The sequence below is a fragment of the Pteronotus mesoamericanus genome, unplaced genomic scaffold (genome assembly GCF_021234165.1).
Source record: "Pteronotus mesoamericanus isolate MK-2021 breed Mesoamerican mustached bat unplaced genomic scaffold, CSHL_Meso_final scaffold_1066, whole genome shotgun sequence".
Classification (NCBI taxonomy): domain Eukaryota; kingdom Metazoa; phylum Chordata; class Mammalia; order Chiroptera; family Mormoopidae; genus Pteronotus; species Pteronotus mesoamericanus.
This window is the reverse complement of record NW_026555299.1, coordinates 365,453-382,392: the sequence shown is the minus strand read 5'-3', so window position 1 is coordinate 382,392 and position 16,940 is coordinate 365,453. Positions and strand designations below refer to the sequence as shown.

Below are 16,940 nucleotides of genomic sequence, written 5' to 3'. Positions count from 1 at the left end.
GTGACCTGGTCTTATCTCTATTACCTCTTGAAGGTCCCCGTCTCCAAATAGTCATGTTCTGAGGTACAGGTGCATACAACTTGGACATCGGAATTTTGGTGGAGACACAGTTCAGCCCAAAACACACATCCATGGTGACTGAGTGAAAAAGAAACGTGCAGGTATGAGTGTGCAGCTGACAGGTGGCTGCATGTACTCTCAGAGGGTCAGACATGTGGGTCTGCAGGTGGACAGACAGCCACTTGGTGGTGGCAAAGGTGCCACAGGGCAATGCCCAGGGTTTGTAGATTTGTCGATGGATTTGGGGAATCCCAGAATTGCTGGGATCCTGTGGCAATTTGGGTGGTTTTTATTATATGTCTTTCTGGTATGTCTGGCGCAAACACTGAGCAGACTAAGATGATTTTGTTTTCCAATCTCTTGTTCCTTTTGCCAAATTAATTAATGACCACACACACAGGTACACCGGTGACACATTAAATGCCTACTATGCACCAGCCCGTGGCTGAGGGTTCCACGGGGAACACAATGGACAAAAAGCGGGTCCTCACGGAGCTTATGATCTGACAGGAGGAGTCAGAGAACAAGTGCCTCGAATCTTCCGTGTGTCAGGTGGTGAAAATACAGAGGGAGTGTGTCACTCCCTGATGCACCAACTTGTCATTGTCACATGACAAGGAGAGAGCTCTGCAAGTTCTGCACATGCATCCTACACGCCCTGCTCGGGGAGAAAGGAAAGAGAGACGTTGGGACGGCTGCAGTGCGCAGTCCTCAGGCCCGTCGGGGCGACAGAGGTGAACGCAGCCCACGTCCTGCCCCCAAGCGCGGACAGTCGAGGGGGGACGGACCTGGTGCGCATGCGGTGCAAATAGCAAACGAACCCCATGAAATGCCAGAGGAGGTTTAAAGAAATAGGTAACAGAGATCCCAGAAGAATTAGAGTGGGTGGCCTTTGAGCTGACTCTGAAGCAGAATTTTAGCAAGATGATAAGGGGATGGGGAGGCATGGGGTGCGGAGATGTGCTTTGCTTGGGCTTCCGGGTGACTGAGGTATGACCGTGCAGGAAGGGGGAGGAGAGGTGGTGGCCGACGTCCCTGAAAGGTGAGAGCTCTAGGGTTGTATGTGTGGGTGATAAAAATGTCTCCCCTGGAAAACACCGTGCCAGGGGTGTGTGTGTGTGCAGACATACACTCATGTGCATGTGACCACACACAGGTACATACACACATCCCCCTCCCCCACAATTTCACCTTCACTATTTTCTTTGGATGGAAACTGCACGGTGGTCGTGTGGGTGACCACAATAGGAGGTAAAGAACGACACTGCCTGGCATTCCCTGGTTAATGGGAGTAAAGGATGTTACTGGCCACACCCAGAGCCCCCTGGAGCACGCTCAGTGGGAGACATGTTTCCTGGCCTTTCGGTCCCCACTAGGACCTCGGCAGCCACTGCTGCCACGTCGGCAGATCAGGCTTGGCTTGCCAATCTCTCCCTCCCTCCATCCCCACACTCCCTTTCTCTTTTTCCCTTTCTCCCAACCAGAGAGGGACTGTGGCTGAACGCTGGCTTGCTTGCCAAGTACCAACTAGCTAGTAACAAACCCAGCACATTCCTCAGTTGTTTCCCATGACATGGTGGGTGAAGTATGGTCACTTGTCCAGGCACGGTATCCCTTAGTATGTCCAGGTCTCCCTGAGGTCTGTTATATTTAGTGGGCTGGTTAGGCAAAAAGCATAGATCTGTATCGCACTGAGTTATTCCAGATGTCATTACTACTCTGGATGAGGACAGAAAGCATTTTGCTTTGGAAAAGATGCTTTTGGATGTCTGTTGGTATGAAGAGTGGATGGTGCAGGTCCCAAGTTTGGAGGCCTGAGCTTTAGTTCTTTCATACCCAAATGACCGAAATGATTGACACATCGCTGTGTAAGTTTAAGGTGCAGAGCATGAGGGTGTGATATACGTATACTGTGACCGGATCGCCCCAGTGGGTGTAGTTAACATCCATCGTCTCGTACAGATACAATAACAAGAAAAGAGAAAAATGTATCCTTGTGATGAGAACTCTTAGGATCTACTCTCTTCACGGCTTTCTTGCACATCAGACAGCAGTGTTAGCTCTAGACATCACATTGTACAATACATCTCTTGTTCTTCTTTTTTTGTACATTACCTATCCATACCTTATTCATTTTATAACTGGAAGTTTGTACTTTTTGATCCCTTCTTAGCTTTTAGTCATCTCTTTCAACAGTAGATGATTTTGTTTGAAAGAGTCATTTTTTTTTTTTTTAACACAGGCGGTTATGAATAGAACCTAAGAGAAAACAGTCAGGATTTGCATTTACCTCTACACTAGAGGCCTTCACTAAAGACCATATTCTGGTTCGCTCTTCCAGGCTCCCTGCTCAGACACAACGCCTGGGCTGGGGGAGGGCATCCATACTCCCCTTGCTTTGGTTCAGGCACAGTCTTTTGCTTACATTATTGGTTTGGGGGAAGCAGGAGGATGCAAAACACCTTCACATTCTACCGCTGGCCTGCTGTTAGCTGAATACTTAAAAAAAAAAAAAAAAAAAAAAAAAAGGATAAGCTTCAAAATGGCCCAGCATTCAAACATCCTAGTATGTAGTTTGATGAAGATACTCAGGTATGGCCTAGAAACTGAGCTATCATGGGAAATAAAAATCAGATGATCCTCTTTGCTTTCATAACATGTAAGCCTTAAGTGAGAAAAAGTCATAGAACTATAGACAGAGAATAATCCCATTACAAATTGGGTAAGTACGTAGGAAAGAACAGTAAGTGATTTTCGTTTTTATGTTTGCTTGCCTAAATTTTCTGATTTCTCCCAATGAATATGGAGTGATCATTAACAATAATTAATTAAAACTTTGACATTTTTCTTCTGACTCAGTATATTTTTAAATATCTTCATCATGTTTTACAAAGTTCTTTGAAATGAGTGTGAATGCAAAGCTGTTGCTGGTGGTTTGTGAGATATGAAAATTAAATTTTCGGGCGTTAGAGTCTGCGCTGTCAAGCTGGCGGGAACAAGGGACCTTCTTGCTCCTGGCTGAGTGTGAGTGGCCGGGGCGGGGAGGCGGGGGAGTTTGTTGGTATCTCGGGAGTGGAAGGAAGAGGCAGGGAGAATAGAGGTTTAGGTCCTGCTCCCAAACGCTCTGACAGCCCTCCCATCCCTTTGGCGCTGGTTGTGGACGGTCCCTGGGACCTCTGAGGAAAAAACTTGAGACCCTAGGCTTTACCAGATACATTTTTTCCAAGTCACTTCCCTGCAGCCAGGTAAAGCCTTCAGACCCAAGTGGAGCAGCGCCGGCCGGGGGCAGCAGTTTTGGATGTGGCCACTAGATGGCGCCAGAGGACCGGGCTGAGGACGCAGTCCTGGCATCGGCTGGGAGCGGGAAATTGGGGAGAAAGGACTGGAAACGGAACCAGGAAGTTGATAGGGGGGATGCCTAAAAATCAGCAGACAGGGAGACGGAGGGGGCCTTGCCCCCAGTCAGCAACTCTTCTTCCCGTAGAAATCAGTATGTGTTCATGTTAAAAAATAATTTTGAAGTTTAGATACGAAAAAGAAGGAAAAAACAAAAACGTGGTCTCCAGCCAACAAGACGGCCCTCAGTAGTAGTGCCCCCCTCCCCCACCCCACATACAGCCGCGTGGGTCCGTGCGGCCAACAGAACAGCTGAAGTCACGGTGCGGCACTTCTGGGATCAGGGTGTAAAGGACTTCGCAGTTTTTCCCGTGGTCTTTCTCTATTAGGAGAGGCCCACGTGGTGAGGGACTGCACGCTCTGCCAACGGCCACGTGCTCTCGAAGCAGCGTCTCTACCTGCAGGCGGCCTTAGGATTGCACCCGCCCCCCCACCTGCCCCCCAACACACGCACACGCGCGCGCACACGCCAACAGCTTGACTGTGGCCTCCCCGGAGACCTGGAGCCAGGACCGCCCAGCTAAGCCGCCCCCAGGCACCCGATCCTCTCGATCTCCTTGGGCTTTGGAGTCAGGCGGACCTGGTCAGTGTCCTAGCTGACGCCCTGCGAGCTGGGACACTGAAGACCGGCCACTCGACCTTTTTGAACCTCTAGTTCTTGGCCTGTAAAATGAGGATAATAATAGCCTTTAATCGCAGCTTTACATGAGATAATGTGTGCAACATTCAAGTTTAACTGCTAGCTGCTGCTTTATGTAGGCAGAGGCAGAAAGCTTCCTTGGAGTAAATTTCTTTCATCTGAGAAGTTAACTGAGCGTCCTGCTTAACAAGGCAGGTGTAGCGAGTGTTGGCACTTAGGTTATGTCTTTCCTGAGAGGGAGTGAGAAGTGCCTCTCCCCGTGGTACGCACAATTTTCATACAGATGGGGCCTTCTGGGAAAGAAAGGGCTGAGGCCCCCTAACTTTTGGTCTGTGAGATTTGGAATTGAGAACCCTGTTTTGGTGGTTCTCCGTGACATTGACCATGATCCATTAGCATTAAAGAATGTGAAAAGCCCCAAGGGGGAGCCCGCCTGCGGGGAGGGGGTGAGTGTGGGTGATAGAGGTGCAGCCCGGGCTGTGTGCGTGGGAGTTTTGATTTGTCCCAACGTGTGTCTGGGAAGCCCCTCTGGGTCTAGCTAACAGGGTCGGGGCCATTGTGTTTTGGGGAGCAATAGCTGAGCACGTGAAGGTGAACAGAGAGACTCAGGGGCGAAGGTGAACGTGGAGCTCGTGTCTGGAGTCTAACTTCCATCAGTGGGTAGCAGCCCCCTGCCCATCAGATTATGCAGGACCAATCACATGGCGACGGCCAAAGACTAGGCTGCTGAGATTCTTAATTCTTCTCTTTCTACGTGGTCTTTGGAAGACCGTGGTTCTTTGGACTGAGAGTTCCTCATATGTTCCTGGAGCATTTGGTGGGGAGATAGGACCCAGCATTATGTGAAAGATAATGGACTTCCCTGCTAAGTCAAGTGAGGCCTCCAGCCATTAGCTGGGTAGATACAAGATATAATTTAATTTGTATTTTCCAGATGGTGAAATAGATTATACGAGTTGGGTAAACTAACTGCTGTAATAACAAACAACCCCGAGATCTCAATGGCTTATACCTATGTCACAGTTTGATGTGGCTGGCTCCATTCTAGGACCTAGGCTGGTAGAGGGTCCCCCACCTTTAACCCAAACCTTTCAAGGTCATTCAGAGTGTCACCATCCAGCCAGCAGGTGAGGGGGAGAGAGTGGAAGACAATGTGTGGGAGGTTTCTGTGGGCCAGGTTTGGAAATGACATATAACACTCTAGCCCACATTCTATTGGTAGGAATATAGCACTTCACTGCGTACCCAGGAAGAAGAGGAGAGCTGTGGACGTTGGTGAGCACTGGTGTTCCATGCCACATTGGTCGGGCTGATGGATAAAGTGCTTAGCACAGTGCCTGGCACATAGTAGGGATTCCATAAGTCATGGTATCGTCTCCCTTCCAGAGCCATGGGAAAGAGATGGCCTCTACTTTCTTGCATTGACAAGCACCCAGCTACTTCTGTATGTCTTGTTTTAGGGGTCTACTGGGCGTGCCGGGAGACGCTCTGTCTGGGTTTGGGTCCACCATGTGGTCACAGGAGTCTGGAACCGCAAGCTCTCATTCCTCAGTGACTTGCACATTTAGTGGGGATGAGTTCTTGCAACCTCCAATCCTGACTTTAATTACCTGAAGCTCCTGGGGATCTCAAGGGAGTGAAAGAAGTTCTCCTTTAGCTCAGAAGAATGCCCAAGGGATGGGACTAATGTGTTCTGTTGTAAACTTTTCCTAACTTTTTGTCTCAACTCCTTAGAGTATAATTAGTTGCCAAAAGTTGACACTGTGCTGCGAGGCTTGGATGTGGGCCACAGAAAGGGGAGGACTGACTGATCACTGAACTCGCAGAGCAGAGAACTAATTGGCCTTTTACTTCCCTTGATGATCATTGCAGCAGCTGAGAACTTTGTCTACTAAACGCGAAGAGGCCAATATCTGAGTTGTGAAGGGTTAGTGAAAAAAAAAATGAGAATACATGAATTCTATGGACAAGTTACTTGTTTTTAAAGCATCTAGAGTATTACGTTATGCATGCTGTTTTTAAACTTGCTTTTTAACTTAATGATATATTTTGGATCTCTTTCAATATCAGTATATGTAGATGTACCCGTTTGTATTAGTCAGCTCAGGCTGCCACAACAAAACGCCATAGGCTGGGTGCCTTCAACATCAGCAGTTTATTCCTTCTAGGTCTGGAAGCCAGAAGCCCAAGATCAAGGTGCTGGTGAATTTAGTTCCCCGGTGAGGACTCTTCTGGGCTTGCAGAGGCTGCCTTCCAGCTGTGTCCTCTCGCACGGTCACATTGTCACGGTGGGGGATTGCAAGGCGCCTGGCCATTCTTCTGACGTCGTTCCTGTGCATGCTGACTCCGACTAATATGTAGCTTGTAGATAAACAGCATGTTCATGTAAGAATTCTAGGAACCAACTTCAAAAGTTACTGTCTCTGGCCCTGGCCAGTGTGGCTCCTAGGGTTGGGCATCATCCTACAAAGTGAAAGATGGCTGGTTCGATTCCCAGTCAGGGCCTGTGCCTGGGTTGTGGGCCAGGTCCCTGGTGGGGGTGTGCAACCTATCGACGTTTCTCTTGCACATCAATGTTTCACTCCTTCTCTTTCTCCCTACCTTCTCTTCTCTCTAAAATTGAATAAGTAAAATAAAAAAAAAAAAAGTTACAGACTCAACCTTCAGTCATCCCGCCCTGGGAGGTTTGCTGACCTTCAACCATAAAACCAGGATGAAACAACCAGACCGTTGCTTGACCAGTGTTGAGGTCCTTATTGGAATGGATTCTGGTTGTCTGCACATAGAGAACTTTTCTACCCTCTCCTCTTGATCTCTTTGTTCTGCTTTCTCTCTCTCTCCTTATAAAAACCTCTGCCTGCACTGAGATGCCAAAATGGGTTTTTGAGGGCAGGAGTCCCCTCTCTCCTTGGGCGGCTGGCCCTTGAATAAGTCACTTTCCCTTTCACCAGTGCCTGTCCCATGAGTTTGGCTTTCATTGCAGCAGGCAGCTGGACGTGGATTCAGATACAACACGGTGGTGGGGGGTGGGGAGAGAGAGAGACAGAAAGAGAAAGCTCTTCCTATAAAGCTATTAATCCCATGATGGGGACCCTACCCACATGAACTCATCTAACTCTAATGACATCCCAAAGGTACCATCTCCAAATACCATCACATTGGAGATTAGGGCTTCAGCATATGATTGAAAGCTGGACCCTCAGGAAACAGTTTGTAAAATATGTAAATAGGCCTCTTTCTGGGAAAGGCTGGGAGATGGATATTTCTGAGTGCTCCCTCTGTGCTGAGCCTGGGGGGGAGGGGATGGTTAAGAAATGATTCTTTGTTTCCTGTAGTCTTGTGAGTTCAGTGAATGCAAGCCTTGCTGACCAATAGAGCCACAGGCAATCGAGAGGAGGACCCCCTGGGAAGCAGCCACAAAAGCTGGCGCAGCAGATGTACGTACAGGCTCCTGCCAGGGAGACACTGGTGACCTGGATGGGCGGGAGGGAGAATATGGGGATGGTGCCCCCTGGCCTCCCCAGTCCCCCGGAAGGGTTGCAGTCAGCCCAAGAGGTGCTGAATGAGAAGGTGGTCCTTGGCTATGCAAATCCGCCTCTTTCACGGAGAGGTCGGGGAAGCATTTCTACCTGCTCCCTCCGGGGGAGCCTTGCAGGGAGAGCCTCAGTGAGTCCTCATAAGCCCGTTAAGGAATGTTTCTTAGTTTTCTATAGTCTTGGGCATCTCATGGATTGAAGCCATGTTGGTTTTCAGAGTTAGGTGGTTTGGGGGCCCATCCTGAGTGTCTAATAGTTGTACTAGAACATAATGTGGGATGGATCTGGGTCAACGTCTCCTGGTACTTAGTGCGTCCTTTCAATGTGTAGATTCAGGTGTTTAAAAAATTTCTGGCAGATATTCAACATCGCTAATCATCAGAGAAATGCAAATTAAAACTACAATGAGATACCATTTCACACCTGCTGGAATGGCTATATCAATAAATTAACAAACAACAAGTGCTGACAAGGATGTGGAGAAAGGGGAGCCCTTTCACACTGTTGCTGGGAATGCAGACGGGGCAGCCACTGGGGAAAGCAGTGGGGAGATACCTCAAAATATTAAAAATGGATCTGCCTTTTGACCCAGTGATCCCACTTCTGGAAATGTATCCGAAGGAACCCGAAACACTAATTTGAAAGAACAGAAGCACCCCAATGTTGATGGAAATGTTCTTTACGATCGCCAAGATATAGAAGCAGCCCAAGTATTCATCAATAGATGAGTGGATAAAACAACCATGGGACATTTACACAATAGGATAACACTCAGTTGTAAAAAGGAAGAAAATTTTACCCTTTGCAACAGTATGGATGGACCTGGCGAACATTATGCTAAGTGAAATAAGCCAGTCAGAGAGAGACAAATAGCATATGATTTCACTGATACGTACACTCTAATGAACAAACTGACCTAACAAGGAAAATGGGGACAGACTCATAGATGGAGAACAGATGACAGCTGGAGGGAGGACACTGCGGGGGAGGATTGAGCAAAAACGGACAAAGGACTCAGGGACATGGACACAGTGTGGTGAGCGCTGGGGGAAGAGGGGTCTGAGGGGACTAAATGGTAATGGAAAAATACAATAAAAATTAAATTAAAAAATTATGGCATGTTACAGAATAAATATATATTTTACTTAAATATTTGGAGATTTCATGTAATTGTTTGCTAATTCTACTTTTGTTTTTTTCTGTGTAAAGAATAATGGTTAACTCAGTGTTTGTATTCTCAAAGCAATTATATTAAAACCTTTTAAAAATCTTACAATGTCCCATTAAATTTTCTTATTAACCATTAGTTGAAACTTGGCATCTTGTTTCAACTCTGATTTTAATCAAGGCTGACTTAATGACCTTTGTGAATAACACGTGTGTAGAGCACATTTCTCTTACAAAGTGCTGTTATAGCATTTGTAAACCTTTTATTATAGAAAAATTTTATTCAGACACAGCTGTGGGCAGAGCATGGTAATGAATTCACACTCATTATTGAACCCACACTCAGTTTCAATAATGAACAACTGGAGTAGAATTTCTTTCATCTCTAGCAGGGTATTTCAACAGCAGCAGTATTGGTTTTGGGACAGATGAATCTTTGCTGTGGGGCCAGCCCTGTGCTCTGTAATGTTTCCTAGCATCCTTATCTTCTTCCCACTACACACCAGAAGCGTCCTTGCCCCACCCAGGTTGCGACAATGACAAATGTCCCCAGGTATTGTTAAATGCCTTACAGACGGCGAAATTACTATCTGTTGAGAACCACTGGTCTGTACCCTTCCGGACACTTGTGGCCCGGATTCCTTGGACCTGTCCCTTTGAATGTGTGATTCCACGTGAAGCCCCATGGCTGAGTTCACAAGCAGGAGCCGTATGTGATTGACCTCTGAACAGTGCAGAGTCCCAACCAGAGTAAGTGCCCTGGAAATACTCAGTGGGTTTAATTTTTCCGCATTTCCTGCTGATTTCTGAAGTTATGTTGCCTGTAAGGAAGTTTGGGATTTCTGTAGCCGGGTCTTGCTTCCCCTGAGGGTGTCTGCCTGGTTAGGAAGGGAAAGGGATGGCTCTTTGGAGACCAGTCTCTTTATTGTCACGTCCTCTCCCCTGGCATCTGTCAAGCAGTGTGAACTCAGGGCTGAGCTGCCGGACTTCTTATTTCTCTGTGGAACACGTGGGAGGCAACTCGGCCTTGTTCGGGTGGAGTGGAGAGACCAGTGGCTCAGTCTAAGCCTGAGGCTGCAGGGGCCATACTTCGCGGGGCAACTCCTGAGGGGCAGCGCTTTCTGCCTGGCTCACCGGGAAGCCTGCTCCAGCCGAGGGCCGTTCTCAGGGCCTTAATTGCGTCTCTGAGGTCAGAACAGAAAAAGTGACTGTGCTGAGAACAGCGTAGCCACGGAAACATGGGGGCGGTTTCGTTTCAGGAGCACGGGCTCTTTTGGGGGGCATGACGATTACAATTCCACTTTGAAAGCAAAGGGCAGGCTGCCATGTGGCACATGGCATTTCACAAAGGGCCCTCCCAACAGCTGGGCATTGACCGGGGCCGGCCCAGTGCTGGGAATGGGAATGGGGGCGCAGAAGCTGTGGTCTCAGCCTTTGGGGACCTCTGTTCTTTCAGTTTACACTGAACGCCTACCGTGTACCACCTACGAAGCTAAGACGGCTAGGGAACATCTATACCCACCCCTCACTGGCTCTGTGTGCCGTCACTGAGCGCTGTTTCGAAGGCATTTCAGGAAGCACTGGAGACGCACCTGCAGCAAGATACAATCCCCGCTCTCAGGAAGTTCACAGTTGAGGGGGGATAGACGGTCACACGAAACAATTAGAATTCGGCGTGAAAACTGCTGTGGCTTTCACTGTCCCGAGAGATGGAAAGGGCCTGCGCATCGTGGAGACGGAGTTCCCACGTCGGAGGAGAAGCCAAGGCGGCACAGAGCACGGAAACTGAAGTTCCCGCGGGATGGGCTCGGGGTGCGGCTTATGGCATCTACCCATGATGGAGGTATCGTCTCTGTGCTATGGTTTGGACCTGGAGTCTCTGGTCAGTTAAAGAACTTCCTAGACATCACATAGATCCTCCCTAAAAAACCTGAATGTCAGCACAGCAGGCAAATGCTGGCAGTGCTTTCTGCCTTGAACGGCTTCCAGGTAAAACTCACCAGCTGGCTGAGGGTTGAGGGCTGGTCTCTGCCCTCTCTTTGTCTCTGTGATTGTAAACTATCAGGGATGCACTCCCTTGTGGCTCCTGGTAGTCCTTCCTGACCTGACCCTGTCCCCATTGTTGATGGAAGGAAGCTGTGTGGCCTGAGGGGATGTCATGTGACTCAGTCTCAGGGGTTCTGGAGTCTCTCTATACAAGGGGCTGTGTTGGTGCAACAGACAAGAATCAGGAAAGTCTGCAACCAGTCAGGGCACCTTCTCGGTGATGCCCTGAGGTGCTGGAGGCTGGACTGCAGAGCGAGAGGGGCCCTCGGTGCGGGAGGGCAGGGAAGGGGTTTGTAGTTCTGCTGCCGCTGGGGGGGCGGGGGCGTGACGGAAGGAAATGAAGGTATCACTAAGGAGAAGAATTATACATGGATTGAGTTGGATCTCTGGAAAGGGACACGATCGCCCGTGACCAGCTGCAGAATGAAGGAATTAGGAGGAGAAAGCAAAAATAAGAGGGGGCACTGAGTGTGGGGACAGCCCCCCGGAACACTGAAGGGAAGCAGGGTGGTGAGAAAGCTGTTCTGCAAACCAGGGGCGGGAAGGGAGCGAAAGGAGGTGGGAGGAGGGAAGGCTGCAGGCAAGGCACCGGGAGGTGGCAGACAGGCATCTAGCAGCAGGCAGCAGCGCTGTCTTTGCTGCCACACATCATCCAAGGAGGCGCCGCATCCTGGTGTTTCTCCCCTCCTCTGCTCTGTTTCTTCCAGGCCAACCTCTGCATACAAGCTGATGCTACTTTCCAGCTGCTAACATTCCTGCCGGTTCCTCAGCGTCTGCAGGATAAACCCCGAAGTCTCTAACAGCCCTCCACGAACTGGTACGAGACTCCCATCTCCAGCTTTGTCTTTGTTATTCTTCCCTTTACACCCACCACCCACGGATGAATTTTCATAATGTTGTATGCTCTTCTGCCTTTTTGGAATGCTTTTCCCTTCTACACAAGATGAGCTCCTACTCATCTTTCAACATCAGCTCACAGTGTTTTCAGGCATGCAAGGGATTATCTAATAATTCATCCACTTAACAAGAGTCTTTGTTTCGTATCATTTCAGGTCACCCATCCCAATTACTGTCACCTGCTGGAGACTTCATGGCTAACACACATAATGTGACTGAATTCATTTTTCTGGGACTTTCTCCCAATCGGGAGGTGCAGAAAGTTTGCTTTGTGATATTTCTGCTCTTGTACACAGCAGTTGTGCTGGGGAATTTCCTCATTGTGCTCGTCGTCCTGACCAGCAGAAGTCTTCGTTCCCCCATGTACCTCTTCCTCAGCTACCTGTCCTTTGTGGAGATCTGCTACTCTTCCACTGTAGTCCCCAAACTCATCTCAGATTTGCTGGCTGAAAGGAAAGCCATATCTGTGTGGGGCTGCATGACACAGCTTTTCTTTATCCACTTCTTTGGTGCCACGGAAATTTTCCTGCTCACTGTGATGGCCTATGACCGCTACGTGGCCATCTGCAAACCTCTCAACTATACCGCCATCATGAACCAGCAGGCGTGCGCTGTCCTGGTGGCAATGGCATGGGTGGGGGGCTTTGTGCATTCCTTTGCCCAAATCCTTCTCACCTTCCGCTTGCCCTTCTGTGGCCTCAATGTGATTGACCACTATTTCTGTGACCTGCTTCCGCTGCTCAAACTTGCCTGCTCTGACACCTTCCTCATCGGTCTGCTGATTGTTGCCAACGGGGGGACCCTGTCTGTGACCTGCTTTGTGGTCCTCATAGCCTCCTATGCGGTCATCCTGCTCCATCTGAGGACTCGGAGCTCTGAGGGACGGCGCAAGGCCCTCTCCACCTGTGCGTCCCACGTCACCGTGGTGACGTTGTTCTTTGGGCCCTGCATCTTCATCTATCTGAGGCCTTCTACCACCCTGTCTGTGGACAAGGTGGTGGCTGTGTTCTACACAGTGATCACGCCCCTCCTCAACCCTCTCATCTACTCCCTGAGGAACGCTGAAGTGAAGAAGGCCATAAAAAGGCTGTGGATGAGGACAACGACACTAGACGAGAAGTAGAGGTTGTGTCCTCTACTGTTGTGTCCATCCTGGGGTTTCGAACGGATGGAGGGAAGTTCGCAGGAAAGTTCTGGAGTTATTCTAACTGGTCCTCATCCTTAAAAACTTTATTGTAATCACTTGTAAAATATTCCCTCTTGGGGTTTATGTACTGTATTTTAATTAGTCACTGCCTGTTAGATGTTTAGATCATTCCTATTTTTTTTTTTACTGATATAAATAACACTGTGGTAAGTATTCTTAAATAGGAATCTTAATACTTTTGGTTTTCTCTTTGACTCATTTGCTATAGTAAATTTGCTGTTATAAGGTATAGCAACTTTTGATGTTAAATCGATTCTTAGAAAGATTGTGAAAGTACTCTTGACGGAATTGAACAATGTCATTGAGGCTTTTGTTGATGAGAAATAAGATTTTACATAATCTCAAAGTATCTCCCTGCAAGATACTTATTAATTGCAAAAGGCAAAATGCAACTCAATGGTGAAACCTGGAAGACACTTCCTTAAATAACTGCTCAAAGTCAACGTTATCGGTATTGAGACTGGAGAGGCATCCAGTGTCATCACTGTGGTCTTCCCCCCAAAAACACAGAACCTGAGACTAATCATGACAAAATACCAGGCAAACTCTGAATGTAGAACATTGTACAAAATTACTAGCAGCATTCTTCAAAAGCATCAACACAAAGAAAGGGATTTTTTTTTTTAAAGATAGGTGATAGCTAAACACCACCTCTCATCCTTGTTTGAATCCTGTATTAGACAAAAGTCATTAGTGGGCAAAAGAGCTGTAAATGAGATTAATAGAGTTGTGTCAAAGTTAAGTTTCTGATTTTTGATAATTAATAGTGTTTACGTCAGAGAATGTCCTTGGAATGAGGAATTGCTTACTAAGGTATCTAAAGGTAAATGGGCATTATGTTGTCAAATGTCAAACATTTCAGAAAAAATTCTGTCTGGCTGTCTACCTATTGAGAGAATGAATGATAAAGAAAATGGGGAAAAACATTAATATTTGGAAAATTTGAATTAAGGATTTATAGGTATTCTTTGTATTATTATTGCAACTTTCTTATAAGTAGAAAATTATTTCAAATTATAAAGTTAAAATATTTTGCAAATTAGGTAGATATCTTGTTTAATTTACATTTTTTGAGCAAAGTGGAATGTTTTAATATTTATAGCCTCAAGTCTTATTTTTAAACTTTTCCATGTGGGCTAGTCCCTTCATGTTTGCTCTCGTTTTTCAAAGTTCTCCTGGGTATTGCTTCCTCATATGAACTTTGGATTTAGTTTTACTTCTCTTCCTGCTCTACAGCACCTCCACCCTGCAAAAACTTATTATTTTGATTGATACCATATTACTTTTATAAATGTGTTTAGAAAGAATCAGCATCTTAATGGTATGTCTTCCCATCCAAAACTAGGTTTGTCTTTCCATTGCTCATGTCTTATTTTGCATTCTTCAGTGGAGATTTATTCTCTGAGCAACTTTTGAGTACGTACCACAGTAGTAGTAACTGTAACGACCATGCTGCACGTGATTGTCCCTGAACTAATTCATCGGATGACTGAAGTCTGCATTCTTTTATGAACATGTATCCACCTTCCCCATCCCTCAACTTCTGGCAGTCACCGTTCTAGTATCATATGTATTTATATTACTAATTAGTATCCTTTTATTTCAGCTTGAGGAACTTCTTTCAGGATTTCCCTTACGGCCGTCTAGCGGTGATGAATACTGTTGGCTTGTTTTTTGGGGGAAAGTCTTTATCTTGGCTTGATTTCAAAGACCAGCTTGGCTGGGTAAAGTATTTTTGGAGCCATTTTTTTTTCCTTCAGCACTTTGAATACATCATCCTTCTTCCTTGACCTGGGAGGTTTCTTCAGAGAAATCCGCTGATAGGCTTATGGATGTCCCTTGTATGAGAGAAATTTTTTTTCTTTGCTGCTTTTAAGTTTCTCTCCATCTTTGTTTATAAACAATTATAATAGTTTTGGAGAAGATATATTTGTATTGATATTTTGGGGTGATCTATTAAGTTCATAAAATTGAATGTCCAAATATCTCCCCAGATTTGGGAAATATGCAGCCATTATTTTTTAAAAATAAGCTTTCTGTCCCCTTCCCGCTCTTCTTCTCGGGCTCCAAAAATTTACAAATTATTTCTTTTTATGATATCCCATTGTTCACATAGACTTCCTATTCTCTTATTTTCTTCTACATTCTCCTCTGACTGAATAATTTCAAAGGTCCTTTCTGCCCTAGCTGGTGTGGCTCAGTGGATTGAGCGCCAGTTTGAGTCCCAGTGTAGGGCACATGCCTGCGTTGCAGGCCAGGTCCTCAGTAGGGGGTATCTGAGATGCAACCGCATAATGATGTTTCTCTCCCTCTCCTCTTTCCATTCCTTTCTCTAAAAATAAATAAATAAACACACCTTTTGGGGGGAAAAAAGGTACTTTCTTCTACTCACAGATTCTTTTTTCTGATTGATCAGTTCTGATGCTGAATTTCTCTATTGCATTTTTATTTTTTTAAATTTTTAAAAAAGATTTTATTTACTTTTAGAGAAGAAGAGAGGGAGAGAAGCATCAATGTGTGGTTGCCTCTCATGCACCCCCTACTGGGGACCTGGCCTGCAATCCAGACATGTTCTCTGACGGGATTGAATCAGCAACCCTTTGGTTTTCAGGTCAGCACTCAATCCACTGAGCCACAGCAGCCAGGGCGCTACTGCATTTTTATTTTCATTCATTATAGTTCTTAGTTGCAGAGTTTCTGTCTGATTATGTTGGTTGTTATAATCCTTTTGTAATGTATACAATGTGATGTATACCTTAAACATATGCTATTTTTATTTGTCAACCATACCTCAATAAAGCTCGAAAAAACTGAAATAAACCCAGTATTAGTTGTTATTATTATCGTTCTAAGCAAATGGGGGGTGTGTGTGTGTTTGTGCATGTGTGTGTGTGTGTGCACCTGAGAAGCAGGGAGGTGTGATGTAAGGCAGAATGGAAGTGCTCTCTTCCTGTATTCCGTTAGGTGAGGAGAAATGCACACATGGGCCATTGTATTTCTTCCTTCTATTCCTTCAGCCTTCAGTACCCCTAGAAGTCCTTCCCAGATTCTCTCTATAAGCCAGTTGTTAATGACATATATACAGTGAATGCTCAGTGTCTTCCTTTTGCCCATCTCCCAAGCTATTTTAGGGAGAAGTTGAGAAAGGCTGTGCTTATGACAGCAGCCAGTGCCATTTAGTTAGAAACTAATAAATTAGGGAGTTATTGATGGATATATAGAAGGATTTAACATAGGATTCTTTAAGTAGTGAGAGTTCCTGGAGCTTTAAAAAATAGAGTTGGGGTTCTTACGGTGTTTCAGAAGGATTATGGTCAGGAAGGAGAGGCCACACTTATGCCATTGTTTCATAATTTATCTGGACCCAAAGAACAGGACTTTGATGAAGCCGCATTACTACACAGAGCAGAAGAAGATGGAGGACACAGCCGAGTTAGTTTTGTTATTGGCCTATTTGTTTCCTAATGGGACAACGGTGGCTGGTGACATATTCTGTTTGGGCAGGACATGCTACCTTCAGACATTTGACCCAGCTGGACAATTTATTAGTTGTGTAGACATGAACCATTCTCTCATCTTTCTGAGCCCCGGTTACCTAATCTGTTAAATGGCAATACTAGTAACCGCAGCAGAGTGTTACTTTGACTATAATACGTGAGATGTTAGAAAAGTCGAAAGACACAGTGCTGCCCAGCACACATGTAAGGTGCCGTTACTGAAGAGACTATGCCTCACGGTTAGGGAGCTCCAGTCTTTCTGAAGGCCTTGACGTGTGCTGAAAGTTTGTGGTAAAATGCTTAGAACATTAAGGACGAGCAGCTGAGAGACGCCTGTTATAGGAATCAGGAAAGAGCTGCGTTAGCTATGCCCTCAGTGCATGGGGTAACTCTGCGCAGTAAGTTTCCTCTTTGGCCGTTTTCCCACCTTTAAAGTGAATGAGTTAGACATGATGATCTTGAAGGCCCTTCCATGTCTAACATTCTGCGATCGG

At 46.3% G+C, this 16,940-nt stretch overlaps 1 protein-coding gene across 1 annotated transcript; it reads left to right on the top strand.

Annotated features, from left to right (window-relative positions):
- The first annotated feature begins 11,935 nt into the window (after positions 1-11,935).
- LOC129081506 (olfactory receptor 4X2-like) lies at positions 11,936-12,865 on the top strand. Its single transcript, XM_054587171.1, has one exon. It carries the CDS (start codon positions 11,936-11,938, stop codon positions 12,863-12,865), a length of 930 nt encoding a protein of 309 aa, XP_054443146.1.
- The last annotated feature ends 4,075 nt before the right edge of the window (positions 12,866-16,940 follow it).

What these genes read in the sequence shown, in the direction of transcription:
- LOC129081506 (XM_054587171.1), top strand. Translation starts at nt 11,936, where the DNA reads ATGGCTAACACACATAATGTGACTGAATTCATTTTTCTGGGACTTTCT.